General features: G+C 37.5%; 1 protein-coding gene across 1 annotated transcript in view; it reads left to right on the top strand.

The window, feature by feature from the left end:
* Positions 1-19541, top strand: part of cacna1bb (calcium channel, voltage-dependent, N type, alpha 1B subunit, b) — a 137472-nt gene that overhangs the window by 41738 nt on the left and 76193 nt on the right. The window contains exons 6-8 of the mRNA XM_044144188.1: positions 16428-16519; positions 16597-16746; positions 17673-17860. Of these exons, the coding sequence (XP_044000123.1) occupies positions 16428-16519; positions 16597-16746; positions 17673-17860 (430 nt within the window). The remainder of the gene's footprint in view (positions 1-16427; positions 16520-16596; positions 16747-17672; positions 17861-19541) is intronic.

Genomic DNA, 19541 nt, shown 5'->3' with positions numbered 1-19541 from the left:
AGATCTGCATCGTCACAGCAACTTTTCAAGTTCATTTTAATTGTGCAGATATTCCCTGTGTAATTAACTGAAATGTTGCGCTAATTGCTAATTAGCACTCTGCCAAGTATTTTATGCTAACTTCATATACACAATTTTTTTAAGCTAACGTTAGTTCAAGACTTTATCAGCATTCAGGAATGATTTGTATCAAGCTGAAGCGCTGATTTTCAGGTTATAGCTTGAGTTTTATGCCTGCTTAATTATTTATGTTGTTTTTTTTACAGCAAACTTGTTTATGCCAATCAGAAAATATCTCTATGAAGTTTCTTTTTTTTTTTTTTTTTGCATTTATTTCTTGACTTTTACTCTCCTGTTTTGTGCTTTCTGTGATGATCGCCCTCAGGGGATTTTTAGCATTTAGATTTTAGCGTCACATTGGGTGTTTTAAAAGTCCTAAGGTGCATTTTATCACCTTACTCTGCACTCTAGGTTACATTTAAATAAAAGTAGAAATGGCTGAAAATCCTCTCATTATGTTGAGATTTAGGACTTACATAACATAACATAACATTATTTCTTAATAATCGTCAGTGATCATCATGATGCTGTTCTGACTTTCTGAAATTATTCTCACATTTACAAAGTAAATATGTTCTGATTGTTTCTTTAATCATGTTTAATCAACATTTTCAGCAGCAGAATTGGCCTGCTGGCGTAAAATCATCCTCATAGTTTTGCAGAATCTATTAATTTTTATGATCCGATTTTTTGACCAAGATTGGCTGAATGTCAGCAGAGCCTGAGAGCATCATTCAGTTTTAATATCTTCATTATTAGCCGTGTCCGTCGGGGCGCAGAGCTAAATTAACAAAACAAACACAGGCCTCCTCCTCTCCCGCTTGGCTCCCTCTCTCCCACGTTTCCAACTTGTACTCCCCGCACGAACCCAGTCCAGCCATTGTCTTGCTGTCTTCCTGTTTCCATGGCGATGGGGCAGCGATGTGCCGCCGAGTCTCTTGCCTCTTCCATCCTGGCTCACACCGCGGACTCTGGAGCGTGTCCACTTCCTCCTAAATTACACTAACATTCATTTGGCTCAACTGCTGCTGGACTAATTATTAGTTCAGTTACGGCTTTTTTCTTTTTCCCTCTCCACAAACAAACTACCAGGGGCAATTTGTGAAGAGTGGATGGAACGTAGTAAAACATTGATTTTTAATCAATTTATATTATTTTACATACTAATATGAGACAGATAATCTGTGAAAAGATCAGTTTCCTCCACATTCTCCCTGAGCTGCTATTGCTGTCTGAAGAAATTCACCAAAAACAGCCAATCAGAGCCAGGAAGCAGGCTTATCGCTGTCAATCAACCTTGTGAATGCGCTGATAAATGGGCTACGCGGAGAGAAGCAACTTACTGTTATCATGCTAACTAGTCTTACACATGAATGATTGACAGCGCTAAGACCCGCCTCCTGGCTCTCTCTTATTGGTTGTTTGTAGTTAGCACTCGGAGAAGCCAGAGGAGTTTGATTGTTTCACAGATTCTCATAAAAATTGTCACGACAGACTGACAGTTTCATTAAATATGTAAAAAATATATTTTTATTAAAGTTACACACTGCAAGCGTTTGTCTAAATCTTTAAAACCAAAAAAATAAACCATTTTGTGTTTCATTTCCAGTGTTATTTAAATTAAAAAGGACTACCCTGCTGCTGTTTCTCTCTCTCCTCTTCCTGTTTTACGATTTGTGTGATTAACATTTCCACCTCACATCCTCACTCTGCTCAGGCTAATTTGTGGCTAATTGCCTCCTAATTTGTGCTCAGCTGTGCCGTCAGAGTAGCGACATTTCTTAAACACACAACCTGGGTCAGCGCCGATTTACAGACGCAATGTTCTCCGGGTCAGTTTGCAAACATTTGAAGTTTAAACTTTGGCTTTATTTTACGTTTTTCACTAAGCAGAGCAGCAAAGTCAAGATAAGGAAAGAAAAGAAAAGAAAGAAAGTTTCTGCTTTTGGACTTAATTTTTAAAATCTTTATGCAATTTGTTGGTAGAACCAACGTTGTTTTTCAAATTCTGTTCAAAGTAAAAGAGTTTTTAGTGCAAAGATGTTTAAACTGCTTTTACCAAGTATTTTTGGACTTGTTTCTTGTACAAATATTTTAGTACACTTAAAATAAGACAAGACTAAAATCTTTTCCCATATTATAAGTGTAATAATGTGCTAGTGGATTTTGTTCAGTTGGGATCTTGTGAAAGTAAATTTGGGATTTCATTAAAGTACATTACGATCTTACAGACCTACAGTGGGATTTCATGACAGTAAATTGGGATCTCATGAAAGTAAACGACAATTTTACTAAAATAAATTGTGATCCCACAGCAGCAGTTTAGGATTTCTATTGATGTTGATTAATACAGTTCTCCATTGATTATTTTTAATGTCAGATGTACAAAGAGAATCCTTCTGATCTTTATTTGTTTATGATTTTTATTTGATTTATGTGCATATATCTTCCTTCTGCATTTGGTTGAGCTCTTAACATTTTCCCAAACAAGCTGCAAACATGAAGTTTCGTCTAATATTTTCACACACAGCCGTTCCTTCCTTGTTCTCCGTGTCTGTTTGCTTTCCCTTTTCCTGCCGCTCTAGTGGCGCTGAAGCAGTTGTGTTTTTAGCTGGAGGAGTGAGTCGAACTCACACCTGCGCTCCGTTGAAGAGAGGAAGCTGTGAAATGACTCTGGAGCGCGCTGGGCTGTCACGGGTTCAGCTGGATCTGAGCCACAGGCAGCCGTGAGTGGCCAGGATTGGCACCAGTTCATGCAAACAAGTTTACATGACACACCTATAAAAATGTCTCTCACTGAGTAAACTGCCACGGCTTACAGTGGTTTAGAAATCTCTGAATGTTTATCGCACTAAAGAGACAAACTGCAGTGTACTTTTTTGGATAAATCAGCACAAAATAGTGCATGAAAAGTTTCGGTTTCAAATCCACTCTTTATAAAAAACTGGAAAAAATACATTTATTTACTTCACTTATAGGTGGTCGTAATGTTTTGCCTCTCTGGTGTGTATTTGGTGTTGATGTGGAGTATGAAAATAACTCACCTGAATTATCCTGTTTTCCCCCAGAAAACCTGCTAAGCTGAGTTTTTGAGTAAAAAATGTTTAAAGTTGACAGGAAATTTGGAAATATGAAAACATTATTAACAAAACATAAACTCCAAACAGGCAGACATAAAATAATCTGTAAAATAAATAAACCTGGTGGGGGTGTAAGGAAAGCCTGGCAGTTTGTTCAAAAGAAACAAAATCTGAAACTGAAGAAAGAAAATCTGAGTCTTTTTGGACCTCTTTCTTTTAAAATCTTTTGCTTTCAGTTTATTTTGTGTTTCAGAATAATTTTTCATCTTCAAAATCATTTTTTAGTTACAATCATTTTTTTAATAAAATTTTTTTTTTAAAATTTGAATGAACTTTTTTTTTTTTACCTTAATTTAGCTCCATAGTGACCCAACAAACACTATGTTTGTTGAAAGCAAACATTTTCCAGTTAAGATTGTTTAATTTTTCAATAAAATTACAAAAAAGCATCAGTTTATCGGAAGGTCAAATTTGTACCATTTTTGAACTGCATTTGGGGGCCTCACAAAATTATTCCAGGGGCCACAAATGACCAATAGGAAGCACTTTGGACAACCCAAGACAAAGTGTTAATTTCTCCCTACTATTTGTACAACATAATTAAGTATTAATCATGTTTTGAGGGCAAATGTTTACAAAAACTCAATGAAATCGTTGATTATTTTTCTGCTTGTGATCAGTTCCAGTAAACTGATGCTGTCAGTCAGAGTGATCAGCAACATTTGTTTGTGAGACGCGGTCAGAGTGACCGGAGTGACAGGCGGCCCTCATTACGCCGCTGATTGATCACCTCTCTGTTAATGAAGCTGAGGGCTGATCGCTGTGGAGCTAATAGCTCACAGTAATAGCCTTGAATAGACGAGCTGAGCTTTGGGAACGGAGCGGGTCATGCAGGGTTTTTATTTTGATTAGCCGTGTCGTTCATTACTGGGATCAGACTGAGGTTGAGCTACGAGAATCTGTGGCAGAAAAGATTTTGAAAAACGTTTGTGACACTATTGTAGTGATGGGAACCGCTGAAGAAAAAGTTAGCTGCGCTAACCCTAAAGCACTAACCTAAAAATTAGCTGTGATAACGCTAAAGCACTTTTCTGATACGGTATTCAGCAGATGCTAACGCTGAAGCTTGAAACCTCTGCTACTGCTAAAACACTGTACCAACAAGGTATTTGCTAAAGTGCTATACCAACATATTTTGAAGCTAATGCTAAAGTGCTATATTAAAACAATATATAGCAAAAGCTAATGCTAAATTCTACACCGACATGGTATCTAGCAGAAGCTAATGCTAAAGTGATATGTCAACACGATATTTAGCAGAAACTTAGGCTAAAATGCTATACCAACATGTTACTTAGTTTAAGCTAATGCTAAGCCTCTATCTTCAATTCCAGTTATGTCTGCCTGACTAAAAATGAATCGGGAATCAATTAATTTTTAACATTATAATTTACACGTTTTATAATATCATTAGAGCTTGTAAGTTATCACATTCAAATCCTCTTTTTTCGTTCTGTATGTTTCTTGTTTGAAATGAAATTATTTGGGGAAAAAAGACAGAATATAAGTAGAGGAAACAGAGCTGCTGCGTAAACAGTTTTCCTTCTCTCCAAAATAAGAGCATGAATAAAACTAAAGAAGTTTTTACATTCTATAACCAAAACTTCAACAAAGATGTCAAACTTTATTCAGTAGCCAAGTGAATTAACTCTTTAGGTTTCATCTTTAAGCATTAATTCAGAGGAAGCTAAGTCTGCTAGCATTTTGAATGTTAGCCAAGGCGCTAAGCAAAAAGTTAGCTGTGCTGTTAGCACCTCAGCAGATTACTGGAAGTGTGTGATTATTTGTTTAAACTTTGAAAAGTATTTTCTCCCCTCTTATAATTATGCAATGCTTCTTCTTGCTCCATCACATAAAAATCCAATTAAATACATAAAAATTAGTGATTTTAATATGACAAAAAGTGGTGAAATTGAAAGGTTACATAATGGTCCATCTTCTGTTTCCACTGCTGCCTGGGAGTAGATGGAGGAAAATAATTATCTGCCAACATCCAGATGTGCTTGTTAATGAGTGATGTGCAGCAGACACAGAGCACAAAGCCGATCCCTCAGGAAGCTGATAATTCACTCCATTTTTAAATATAAACATCTAATTTAAGCATCTAAATCTGGACGTGTGCTGCGATGTCACCGCCTGAAAAATGAAATCAGATCTTTAATCCAGCAGCACCTCACGCTAACCGTTCCTGATCTGAAACAGTTTCTGCGCCGGATATGAAGGAAAACAAACCGCTCTACATTTAAAATCTGGTCTTTTCTCTCTCCTCCCTGCCGTCGCGCTGAGGATAATAGATGTTTGTGTGTAAACACAGTGAAGGTTGTAAGACATGAAATGTCAGAGCATGTAAACAGATCGGAGAAAGGTAGAGGAGAAACGGGATTTAAATGGCCGGCGCCTAAACAGGACTTCCTGTTTTATTCTTAGCGCAATAATCCAGCTAACAAACTGGAACGGGTTTAACTCAGGGGTGAATATTGCAGGAAAGTAAGTAAAAATTTGCCATGTTTAGGCAGCTTTCTAAAAGATTTTACACAATACAGGAACACTTTGAATATTTTTAAGTCAGTTAGTTGCAAAAATATGAATCAATTATTGACAAGATTTTTTTTCTACTTTTTTAAATATGTGAAATCTTGCAGAAAGTTTAATTACTAATGGACGGATGGAAATGAGCTTTTTCATAAAATAATTTAAATAAAGTCTCAATGACTTGCTGTAGTCCTTCAGTTTCATAATGCAGCATAAAGTCCCAGCTTTATCGTGGCTGTTATGGAAGGCAAGAAGTGCAGCAATTCTGTAAATAAATAAATCAATAATTGTTTAAATGTCGATAATTATTCAAAATTGGTCATTACTGCTTTAGTCCTTCATTTTCATAAACTTCAGATTTATGATGGTTGTATTGTGTGGTTGTCCTGGACATAGGAAAAGCCAGATGTGCCACAATTCTGTAGATAGATAAGTTATTACCTAAATTGCCATTAATTATTCAAAATTGAGGGTACTTTTATAGTCCTTCAGTGTGATATTACACTGTAAACTTTAGATCTATTGTGGTTTTATTGTTCATCTGCCCTGGCAGTATGGAAGGCCAACAATGCCACAGTCCTTCAAATAGATAAATCAATACATTTTCCCCTAAAATGATTAATTAGGGAGTACAATTGCTGCTTCAACTCAGAATATGGTGGTGGTATTGTGTAGTTATCCAGGATGTATGGAGGGCCAGAAGTGCCACAATTCTGCAAATACTTGGTACGATGGTGACACAATTAGCATCAACAGACAATATATTGGCCAACATGTTGGTTTTATTTACTGTTAAATCAGTTTTTTGTATGTATTACATTTCTAAAATTCATATTTTTTCTCATCATCACTTTTGGCACTAATTTAGGTTCATTTCTGACCCTAGACTTACATATTCGTGACCCCAACTTGGTGAACTACTGATCAGTTCAAATTAAATTCAGGAATTTACTTAACATTTTTGAATGCTTATTATTCAAAATATTTATTTGTTTATTCGTTTTTATTTACTTATTTGTCTATAAGAAACTGGATTTAAATGCACTAGAATGTATTTATTTTTTAAATTTGTTTAATGATGACCTTATTTAATGGATTGTGGCACTTTTGTTTCTCCACACTCAAACATGATGTGACAGAATAAAGGATTCAGAATCGGGTCGACTCGCACCGATCTTTATCTGTTTACAAACTGAATTTGTCGGCGGGATAAATTGATTAGCACAAATTAAGCTTCCTGTCAGGCGGGTGAACCCTGGACAGCTGCAGCTGATTTCATTTGGTTTCTCTCCAGTTAGTTGTTTTGTTTCTTTTTCTTTCTTTCTTTGTTTTTCTGAGACCGTCGAGTCGCTGGTTACCAGGAAACGTGAATTTCTCAGCCGCTGCATTGATGGTGTAAACACAGCTTATCAGCAATTAAAGCCTCCGAGTTGTTTATGTTCAAAGTTGAAATCCTCCAGGACCGCCACATGAACATGACGTGTCTTCGAATTGAAACAGACTTTTGTTAAAAGTTAGCTTAGATTCAACCTTGACTTAGTTTGAAGAGAAGAATGGGCAAAAACGTTACATTTGCAATATATTGTGTCGTTTTTATTTCTCTAACATACAATTTGAAACAGATATATTTGCATGAAACCCTAATTTTCAGTGGTATAGTCTAAACCTGAAGCACTTTCTGCTTAATTAACATCAGTGGTAATAATTTGCAGCATTTGTTATTAAAAAATAATCTTTACTGTCATTTGTTTTTTAATATATTTCTACCCAGCTGTTCTGTCTAAATAATTATAATGGTTTAGCTGCCAGACTGTCTAATATAGTCATGCTTTAATTCTGACTAAATTATTATTCAGCTTGCCAGCTGCTCATTAAACAAAACAGCTTTAATGTGGGATTTATCTTTGATTTAAGCACCTAGAAAAACCTAAAATGGAAGGTTTTGTTTTTCTAAGTTGCTGTTGCTGTCATTCTAGGTTTGAAAGGAATAAAATCTTGGGATTCTGTGTCTGACAGAGTGTGACAGTGATCCAAATTCACAAAGTGGCGGCTGCACTTAGGGGAGTTTTTCCCTCCAACAAAGAGACAGGTCTCTCTAATGATGGCATTTCATGAATGACAGCTCTGGAGTTAGCATGAGGACACATTCAGAGGCTTTTATTTAAGAAATGAAAAAAACTAAAATATCTTCTGGTTTGTTTGTGGACGTGGCTTTCTAATGTAAAATGTGTTTTTGTTAGTCATTTCATGCATTGTCAATAAAATGGTTGGGGGCACACTGAGGCTGCATTAATCTGCAATGGCTCACCAAAACACACCCAGGTATCTCAAACTAGAACCACAATAAGTTGTTAGCTAAGCTAGCTCAAAAGGTTAGCCCTTGAAGTAAGAACAAGCTAAATTAACTCAAGAAATCAGTATAAGTTACATTAATTTAGCCCAATCACGGAAGATTATTATGAGATAAGTTATCCTGACAAGTTAGCAAAAGCCGAGTTAGCGAAAGCTAAGTTACCACAAATATATTAGCTTACCTTTAGTGGATAGTTAATTGACCTAAACATTTACCCTAAACAAGTTTTCACAATACGTTAGCACAAGCTAACCAAAGAAGTTTTAGGACAAAAGTTAGGACAAGCTAAGTTACCTCAGTTTATGTTCGCACAGGTTAGTTAGCTTCAGCTACAATAACATAAGATAACCTTCCACAAGACATAAGCCTAAGCTATGCAGCTAGCTCAAGAGGTTTTTCAAAGCTAAAAATAACATAAGACTTTACCTTAGTTCAAGCTAAGTTAGCGCAATAAGCTAGCACAGTTTAAGTTAGCACCTGCCCAAGTCAAAATCACTGTAAGTTAGCAAATATTAGATAGCTTAAGCTACATTAATTCAGGCTGAGCTATCACCAGCAGTAGCTCGAGCTAAGTTATCACAAGATGAATACACCTGCTTAGTTAGCCAAAGAAGCCAACACAAGCTATGTTTGCACAAGAATTTAACCCGAGCTAAGTTAGCGCTATAATTTAGTGCATTTTAAGTTACCAAGTGAGCTAAGTTAGCAAAAAACTGATTAGCTTAAGCTTTATAAACACAAACTTTATGAGGACAAAAGGTTTGAGTTCCAGGTTAAAAAAGTTAAAATAAAACATAAACAAATGTTGAAGTCCAATAAAATGTCATAATGACCCTAGTTATAAACTTTCTTGCACAAGCTAAGCTAAAATAAGAACTAACCACAACCAGATTCTTAGATTGAACCAGAAGTTACCAAAATGTCACAGAAAGCTCAAAGGTTATTTGGTTTGTTTTTTCACATTTAATCTCAAGCTTTCATATGTTTTCCATGTCTGAAACTGTAGTTTTACTTATAGTGCATTTTAATTTAATTTCCTATAGGCCCTCCCTGTAGAAAGTATAAACAAATCGTGTTTGTTTTTTTCAGGCAATATCTTTACTGTCTGGCTTATATTAATCCTTCTTTATTAATGTTATTTTCCAGTCCCTCTGTCTTCCGTTCTGCTCTTGGTAAGCTCTCTGGTCTTGCAAAACGTAATAAAGATATAGGACTTGGTAACAGACATGCTGTATTTATATATGACATACACCACAGACAGACTGAAAGCAGTTTTATTGCAGGGTCGTCCAGTTCAGCGATTCCTTCAGGGTTAAATCCCACCGATGTTCTTCAGGTCAGGATCTGTACTTTAGTTGTCAGCTTGTAAAGTAAGAGCATTTCAAGTTGACTGAATTCCCAGACATCCCAGCACATCTTGACTCTCCTTTCAGAGGAAATTTATGGATTTATATTATGTATAGATTTAATCATTGGACAACGTATTTGGGTGGATGTAGATCGAAAAAGAAGAGAAATAAGTTTCTGCCACAAAATGTAAACATTTTTAGATTAATCTCAGAAAATTTCTACGAGAAACAAGAAAATTTCTGACTTTGAAAAGTGACATACTAATATCAAAGACTAAGTATTTCTGAGACCAATTTAAAGATTCTCAAAAATGTTTGACTTTTTAAACAACAAATTTACTTGTTTTTTGTCTAGAAAATTTCTGAGATTAGTCTTAAAATTTAAATTTTTCCCAGCAAATTTTTAACTTTTCAAAATCAGACATTTTGAGATTAGTATCAAATTTTCTTGACACAACTGGGAAATTTCTGAGTGAAAGTTCTGAAACTTTGGACTCTTAGAAATTTACTCATGTTTGAAAAGCTGAAAACTCAGAAATTTCCAACTTTTTCTAGAATATTTCTGCAATTAATCTAAACATTTCCGATTTTTTTTTTAAACAATTTTTTTACTTTTCAAACTCAACTATTTCCAAGTTTTTTTTCTAGAAAATTTCTGAGATTAATTTAAAAATCTCGTTTTTTTGGAGTTTTTTTCTGCTTTGACTTTTTAGCAAAAAAAAAATTCCTTGTTTTTCCTCTAGAAACTTTTGGAGGTTAATCTAAAAATGTGCTTGTTTTTCTAGTTAATTTAGACTTCTTAAGCTCTAAAATTTCTGTCTTTTTTTCTCTAGAAATTTTCTGATATCAATATAAAAGTTTTCTTGTTTTCTAGTAAATTTCTGACCTTTCTGTCAGAAATGTAATTATTTTTTTCTATCTGTAAATCACTGACCCTGCAATTAATTCAAAATGAATTTTTAATTGTTTGTCCTTTAGATTTAATGTAGGAGGTATTTATTTATAGGTTTATAAGTTAATTAAATTATAAAAAACAAAAAAACGTTTTTGCAGTTGATGTTCATTAGTGAGAAAAACTGCAACATGTGCATGCATTCAGAGGCGTGCGTGTAACTTTCAGACCGCGGCGGCCATGTTTGATGGCGAGTGGCTTTGGCAGCCACGTTGAGCTCATGAGGAACCCCTTTTTGTCCTCATGGCATTGTGGGAAATGCTTGTTCCTCTGACTGTCAGCGCTGTCCGCTCACATCGGATAACATCAAGGAGAAACAAACCGCCACCATTTACACGCAAACACACACTCTGTTATTAAGAAACTAAATTTGACTGATTGTGTGGCTCGCTTGCTGCTAAATGAGATTGTTCTGACATTTTTGCATGAGAAGAGAAAGCAACAAATGTCTTAATTTGGTAATAGAGGTGATTCTGTACAATCCAATCATTAATAATGACTGGAGAGATTCATATTGCTTGTGGGAAACGTTTTTAAGCTCTTCTTTCCGACAGATTTCTTGTACCTTCTCTCTGAGGGAAATGTCTTGGAACGAGGTTACAGATTTGTTGAGAGCCTCAGCACCATTTGGCACATCTGATCATTTCAAAGCTGCTGACAGAGAAACGCTGGAAGAGGAAACAGCTTCCCTGATGAGGAAATGAGCAATAATGGTCGCCCTGTAATCAGAAACTAGCTGATATTTTTGGACCTTTGCAGCTCTTTTTTTTTTTTTAAAGAAGAAAAAAAAGAAGCCAATTTTAGTGCCACGTTTGGGTTATTTTATGTTTAAAATGTAATCTAAAATACTATTTTGTAATCTTTTATACTTGCATTTGATAAGAAAAACTTAAAGGTGACCTGTTATACTTCCTTGTACAGGTTAGGATGGGTCTATGGCCTATTCAAAACATGTTTGTTACATTTTCTACACAAAATCTGCTCACTTCAAACTATTACGTCTCTGTTGCTTTAAATCCATATAAGTTCCTGCTGACCACGCCCACCCAACTCAACGTTTACACTCACGGCAAACAGATATGCAGTCACACAACCATGAATCTCTGAAAAGCAGAAGTAGAGCCTGCTACACAACCAACAAGAATGTAGAAGGTGGTTTCTGGATGGTAAGTCGGCAACAAAACACTTTATTTTTCAGCAACCATTGTACAGCAGTAAAACCAGCAGAGCAAACATGCTGGAATTCTGCTTGGGTTGCTAGGTAACTGGCGGAACTCTGCTTGGGTTGCTAGGTAAGGGGCGGAACTCTGCTTGGGTTGCTAGGCAATGGGCGGAATTCTGCTTGGGTTGCTAGGTAAGGGGCGGAACTCTACTTGGGTTGCTAGGTAACGGCCTGAACTCTGCTGGGATTGCTTAACGATTAAGAGCAAAAAACTTTACTTTATTGCCAAAAGACGGCTGGGTGGTTGTTTTTAAAAACCTGGGCTGTTTTATAGAAGCAGTTGAGGCTCATATGGAAGCACAAAACACGTCCAAAATGTGAATTTTGCATAATAAATCCCCTTTAGTACTTGAAAGACACAAGAATATGCATTCAGCAGTTGTAGGTAGAGAAACGTGGGGACACTGAGCGATGCTGAAACCCTCGGACAGACAGTCTGTGTTTGGATGTGAGGCCAGAGACAGACGGTGAGGCAGGCCGGCCGGCAGGGACCAGCTGGTAACGATCACACAGACGAGGAGCGGTTGTTCAGGCAGGTTGTCAGCGCTGTGTTCCCGTGTCTGTCCTCAGAGATCGCTCGTCTCGTCTTACAGAGATGTGTGAAAAACTCAATCAGAGCTCCTGGCCCCCAGCTTTGACCGGGTCGCAGTAATTAAACTACATCACTCAGAAGCCTGGCTTTCTTTGGGTCGCCTCCTTTTCCCCACCTGTTTGTCGAACTTTCAACTTCTTTTTCATTTTCTTCATCTGTCTTTAGTGGAATGATTAAAATTTAATCAGATTTATATTTATTAGGTAAACATAAATTCATAAAACTGTAACTTCTTGCTCAGTTACTTAGAATCTTGTTTTAGATCTGAACCTTCAGAGCCACATACAGACAGTTACAAAGTCGGGCTTTTATCACCTGAAGAACATTTCCAGGATTAAAGGACTGATGTCTCAGAAACATCTAGAGAAACTCACCTGTCTGTTGATTGTTAGTTGTATTGATTACTGCAACTTTCGCTGCGTTTCATTACAAATATGCAAAAAATTCAGTGTCGGTATTCTGCTAATGTGAGAATAAAACCAGCACAATTTTACATTTGTGGTGTTTCCATTAAATGACAAACATCAGAAATGTGATGTGATGTGTGAAACATGCCACTCAATTGAAATTTCTATTTGGAATATTTCCAAATGGAAATTGGGAAATTATGTTCCCCATTTCCCAGCTCTGTCTCTCTGGTTTGAGACACAGTTAGGATTGCAAACGTCTCTCCTTGTTAATGTTGATTCTGCAGCTTTATATAAACATTTGAAAGCAGATGTATGAACTTTAGTTATGTAATTTTCTGCATCGTTCATATATCTGAAGGTTTGCGTGCAGTACAGTGTCCAAATGTATCAGCAGCGTAATCAGTTTTGAATCAAACATTGTTGATTCATTTCCCATCGTCCTTTACTGTTATTACATCCTAAATATCTCCCGGCCATTTTCCTGAGCTGCAGTTATTTTTAAATCTTAATTTGAGTCTTTGCATGAAGGAATGAAAAAGAGAAATAGGGGTTAAATAAATAAACTGCGGATTGACTCTATAAATTTTAATAGGCAGCCTGATGAGTCACTCTTACCTCTGTGTTATTCAGCATCACAGGAGCTCCAGTTCTGTCTGTCTGATAAAAGCATCTGGATTTATGTGTGATGACCTCTGCAGGAGAGCGTCTGTTTCTGCAGATTCATTATTTGGTCATAAGAATCAGACTCATGTCTCCTCTGAGCTTTGATCAATACAAGCAGCGTGTATGACCTTTCACCCTCAAGAACTGTTTTCATGATGTGATAGACCTTTAGCAGCAGTACTTTCTTACCACATGTAGACACACTGCAGGTTATTGTTTACATCTGGAAATGTTGCAGCAATAGAACAACTCCGTTAACCAAATGAAACCTGGACATGTTTTTAATTTAGTGCACCACAGCAAAGGGGAAGATAATGCAGAAAAACTGTTAATGAACATTTTCTACTGTTTTTTTTATCTTTTATGTGCCGTTACCATAGCAACTGACTGACAACAGCTCCACTAGCATATCAGGTTTCAACACCAAACAACACACAAACATTTCCCACGCAAAGAGCAGGACATTCAGTTCGTTACAGTTACAATATGTTTCCTCTGTGGTAGATTAGCTCCCGCTGCTATTACCTAAGCTAACACTGCAGCGGCTGATTAATTTAAACAGCTGATCTACCTGTAATCTGTCAGAGTTGGTGTATAGGTTGCCCTTTTTCTACCTGAACCGAAACAGAATACCACATCTACATATTAAGGGTGTCATAGTCAAGCTAGCATAGCTAAGCTACTTCTCTCTCCATTCTTTTAAAATTATTTTTTTCTGATCTTCTTATCTAGTTGCCGTTGTGTTGACGGTTAGAAACAAAGCACTTTTTCCTTTATACATCAGGCGTGCATTTAAGATTTTGTGCGTTATGTTGACAACTTAACAGATAAAACCAATGCTAATCATTGTTAGCAAAAAGCTTTTTGCCCTCTGGAAAGTTCTCAGAATATGAATGTTTTTTACGACCCGGAAGTGTTGGGCTCAGAAAGTGTTTGAATATCTTCAAAATGTGTCAAAGGTTCGCATGTATGAATTATTTTATCTTGTTTATTTAGGAACTTCCCTGCCTGAATCTAAAAAATAAATGTCTGTCTCTTCTGCTTCGGATTGGCTGACCAGTTTCTTGTGACGACTGCTGGAAGCTGCAACAGTGAAAACAGGGAGGATTTATGTTTTTGGCATAAGAAGGAAAAGTTAAAGTTTTGTTTAGTCCAAAACACAAAGTAAACTCTTCAAGACCTGAACAGCAAATATGGAAAGATTGTTTGAGTTATATGAGAAAACATTTCCTTCCTGAAGCAGTGGAGTCAAATTTCTGTCATATTTGTTTTTTTATTTGTTTTGTGTTTTATTTCACCAGAAAATGGGCTTTAATCTAATCGTTTCTAAAATGATTTCTTGATTATGGTGATTGCCAGCTCTGTTATGTTCCCTCCATTATCCTTAATGGAAGTGTAATTAACTCTGCTTAACAATAAATGTATTTTATTTAGAGAAATATATTTACACTGATTGAGAGTGATTTATTTGCATTCTGTAGTTGCATGTAGCTCATCAGCTGCTGTATCTTGTTTTGTTTGTTGTCCAGCTAGCTTCCAGACGAACCCAGAGTAATCTGTATGTGTGTGTGTGTGTGTGTGTGTGTGTGTGTGTGCGTGCGTGCGTGTGTGTGTGTGACATCCAATAACATCACCTCCCATATTTCCTGAGCCAGTCTCTGTCTCTGACATGGATGTGTTATAGACACGATAAAGGGATATTAAAAGTCACGGCTTCCTCTTCAGCTCATGACTGCAATGTGTCTAAATCATCATCTCATGGACAAATACAAAGACCACAAACACACACACACACACAAACAAATTACACTTTTCTGTCTTCATAACAAAATTTCATTGACTTCCATTCATTTTTCATTCATTTCTGCAGCCTAACCTGGACTGGAAAGCTAACCACTAGCCAGCAAATGCATGAAGCTAGTGGTGGCTACTGCTAGCCAAAAAGTTAGTTGCACTAACTTTAAAACACTAATAATAAACATAAGTTCTGCTAATGCTACAGCAAATTATGCATATTTTATCTGCCAGATTTAAAAAAATCTAAACTAAAACAATGGACAGCTCTGCTCTAAAATCTTCAAGCATGGATTCCAATTTAGAAAAGTTTTTTTTTAATCTATAATAACCGTCTACAGATAAATTTACAACATACAATGTGCAAAATATTGTTATTGTTCTTGAAACACTTTGCACAGGAAAATACTTTGACTGAACCAATTAAAGGCCCAAACTGCTGTGATGCTGGGATGAGTGGATAGTAGCTTCTCACCAGAGATGTTATTTAATATGTTTGTGCATGAAAAGCGTTTCATAAATAAAGTGGCGTTAGCTTAGCAGCAGCAGCAGCAGCAGAATAAAATCTCTGGTAAAATTGTGGAGGAATCAATTTGTGCTTGCAGCATAGAAAGTGTGCAGGAACGTTTCTGTGTTTGATTCCACATCACATTATTATAATTCTTCGTCTGCATCCACTTACCCTCTGTCTCCTTAAATCAACTCCTATTTTCATCTGCCTCTTCCTCCTCTTCCTCCTCTTCCTCCTCTTCCTCCTCTTCCTCTCCCTCTCCCTGAGTCTCCAGCCTGGAGGACCTGTTTTTTTGTGTGTCTCAGTGAAGCACTTAAGTCTCCCTCTGTGTGTTGAGGCTGTAATGAAGGCTGCCAGCTGTGCCACAGCACACACACACACACACACACACACGCACACACACACACACACACACACACACACACACACACACACACGCAAACACACACACACACACACAGAGGAAGGCAGCACATGACGTAATGAGCTTCATGTCTGTGTTTGCCATGAGTGAACCCTTAGGTTGTATGTTTTCTGCTGAAATGTTTTAAGTTTTTATTTTGGACCCAAAACTTTTTAATTCAATGAGAGACTGAACAAGATGGAGGCTGAATAAAAACTGTTCTAATGCAGAAAATGTTAAGAATAAACAAGATAAATTTTATTGTATTGAGGTGTAAAATAAACGGGAAGAAGAAAAGATGGATGGATGGTTGACTGTATGGAAGGTTAAAGGTCACATTATTGCTGACCATGACCTTCCTGTTCGTCCTGTCCAGAAGGTTAAAGGTCATATCGGGTCCTTCTGGTTCTGAATCAGGTCGGCCATCTTGTTCTTTGTGTCGTCAGGATCCTCGCCACCGTCGGTTCAGACTTTGACCTGCGAACGCTGCGCGCCGTCAGAGTGCTGAGGCCCCTCAAACTGGTGTCCGGGATTCCCAGTAAGTCCACCACACACACACACACACACACACACACCCTGTGGTGCTGGCCCCTAACCGCTGGCTCTCCTGCGAAGGCCTCCAGGTTGTGCTGAAGTCCATCATGAAGGCCATGGTTCCACTGCTGCAGATCGGCCTGCTGCTGTTCTTCGCCATCGTCATGTTCGCCATCATCGGGGTCGAGTTCTACATGGGCAAGTTCCACCAGTCCTGCTTCAAGCCTGGAGGTCAGAACATAAAATACTCCAACATGGTTTTACTCTAGGAAAAGGAAGAATAGTAGGTTCCTGGACCGCCAGCCTCTGGATGATCCTCCAGGTTCCAGAGGCTCCAGCAGCTTCTAATAACTGTTTGCTGCTTTGTAAGGGCATTTTAACAGCTGCTCTCTTAATTCGATGAATTTGTCCAACAGAAACCTTCCTCATTCTGCCTTTATCTGTACAAACCATCTCTGTTCTGAATCCACCACAAATCTCTTCACTGTACGATGATAACGCTTCAGTTTTTGTTAAATATCTGATGTTTTCATATCTTGTCACACGGCACTACGCTATCTGATGATTTTCATCAGCAGAGATCCTTTCTCTTTCCCATATTGCTTCAATCCTGTGGCCTGCTGAATAATGTGGAACATCCTTCTGAAGTAGATTTCCTTTAATTGAACTCACCAGACAAACTAATCAACCAGCTCTCTGAAATTAATTATAATGATTCAAAGAGCCCTGACACACAGTACATCTTTAAATTTAATAGCACAACAAACAATTTAATCTCTCTGACACTTTAATCCAATTTGCATAATAATTTGGGACACAGTGTACTTCTGCTTTTCAAAGTTGACCTGTTCTTTATTTTGATATCTAACAAACAAAAATATCTCAGAAACCCTCAGTTTTCTCAAGTATGTCAGAAAAATTCAGACTTTAATTACTGCAGCTAATTCTGTTTTGACTCTTCGATGAATAATCGCTTCACAGACAGTTTGAACCAGGAGGTTCAAATTTCACAGCCGGACCAAAATGGAGGAAAGAATCGTTTTCATTTTGGTCCAAACTGTCGTCTCGGTTTGGTTTAAGTGTTTCTGACGTGTTTCCTTGTTTCAGGACGCTGGACTCACACTGGCCATGTTTCTGTCTTTGTTTCTGTCACTCAGCGGAGAGAGTGGTGGACTGGCCGTGCGGGTCGGAGTTGCCGGCCAGAACCTGTCCCAACGGCACCGTGTGCCAGGAGTACTGGACCGGGCCCAACTTCGGCATCACCAACTTTGACAACATCCTGTTCGCCGTGCTGACCGTGTTCCAGTGCATCACCATGGAGGGCTGGGTGGACATCCTGTACAGCGTGAGTCACAGAGGCAGCCGGCCAATCAGCTGCAGGCACAGCCAGCTGGCCAATCAGCTGCAGCCTCAGCACCACACTGAGCAGCTCCACGTCCAACCATTCATCCATGTTCATCCATGTTCATCCAATCAGCTGCAGAATTGAGCAGCTTCACATTCATCCAACCATTTTGTCATCCATCCATCCATCCATCCATCCATCCCCCTTAGTTAGGGAGCTAACTGGTTCCCATAGCAACAGTTTGATGCTACCTGCTGGTTGTTTGTTAAAATTATTCACTCATTTTAACAGTGATGATTCTGCTGCTTCAGTTTTCTTTCAATCCCAAAGGACTCTTTTATAATTTCCAGTTTCATCTTTTTTGTTTTGTTTGTTTTAATTGCCGTTAGTTTGATCCGTTCTGATATATTTATTCACACTTCGCCGTTAAGTTGGGGTTGTTTTCTCGGTTTGTGTCGTTTTAACAACCGGGCCACTGGGTTGCCCTCCTCAGTCTGACTCTCTGTTACCGAACCGTTTGCTTATCTTAACATCATTCTTTTTAGGCCAAACAAAAGTATCAAAAGAAAAAAAAACTCAGCGGCTCTAAAAAGACAAACAAAGCCACCCGGAGGACGAGGCGGGCCACTGGAGCAGAACTAAAACCAGCAAAGTGTTTGGACCAGTCGCCCTCTGGCCCACACGTTTATCTGCTTCATGATTTCTGCTGGTTTAGTCAACACAGAGTAACAAACTAACTTTTATTTAGAGGCCAAGGAATCTTTGAAAGGCTCAAAGTAGTGTGTGTGTAAACAAAATTAGTATTTTTTTAATGTAATGTGAAAAAATGTGCAGCAGTAAGTCAGGAACGCAGAATCTGTCTTATCTCAGTAAAGCAAAGTGATCCAAACTATTAACTCAACCAGATGCACCAAATTAAATCATTTTTATTTACCACACTTTCAGAGAAAAAATGTGGAAAAACCCACAGAAACATTTGGATCCGACAGCAAATTTTAACAAATCCAGGAAGTGATGCCAAAATCTTCAGAGCAGAATTTTTCCATCCATTTGTCACCTGATCCAACCTTTCCCTACCTTATCAACAATTGATAACATTTCCATTTTGCTTTGGAGATTTTACTAAAGGTTCAAAGGTCGAGAGGTCATCCTTCCTTAAATCAAATTAATTCAATCAAATTAATTCAATCAAATTAAAAATTTATATCAAAAGTTTGTACAACCAAAATTTCCATTTGTAAAAATATTAATAAATGATTCCAGAGGTCATGAAAGGTCAACCAGCTATAATTGGTGTCAAACAATTCTAAGCTACTTTTGTGCTGCAAAACTTTTTGCTGCTTTTGTTTTGAAGACATTAATGAAACTAAAGCAGGTTTGGTTGGCATCTGATGACCTCTGGAAACTTTCTGTATTACTGTCTTTAAAATGATAGCGGCACAAATTAAAATGTTTGCAGCACAAACATTTGACAACAATTTTGATAGATTTGGGCGATATCAGGTTGACCTTCTGACCTTGAAACTTTCAATAATATCGTCAAAACAAAAGCAGCACAAACGTAACAGAGTTGATTGACACCAATTTTGTTTGATTTTGAAAATGTGGACTGGCTGGTCGACTTCTAATTACCCCTGGAACCATTTATTAATATCTTCAAAATTATAGCGGCACAAACAAA

The sequence above is a fragment of the Gambusia affinis genome, linkage group LG17 (genome assembly GCF_019740435.1).
Source record: "Gambusia affinis linkage group LG17, SWU_Gaff_1.0, whole genome shotgun sequence".
Lineage (NCBI taxonomy): Eukaryota > Metazoa > Chordata > Actinopteri > Cyprinodontiformes > Poeciliidae > Gambusia > Gambusia affinis.
The sequence above is the reverse complement of the archived record's forward strand: the minus strand, read 5'-3'. Positions and strand labels throughout refer to the sequence as shown.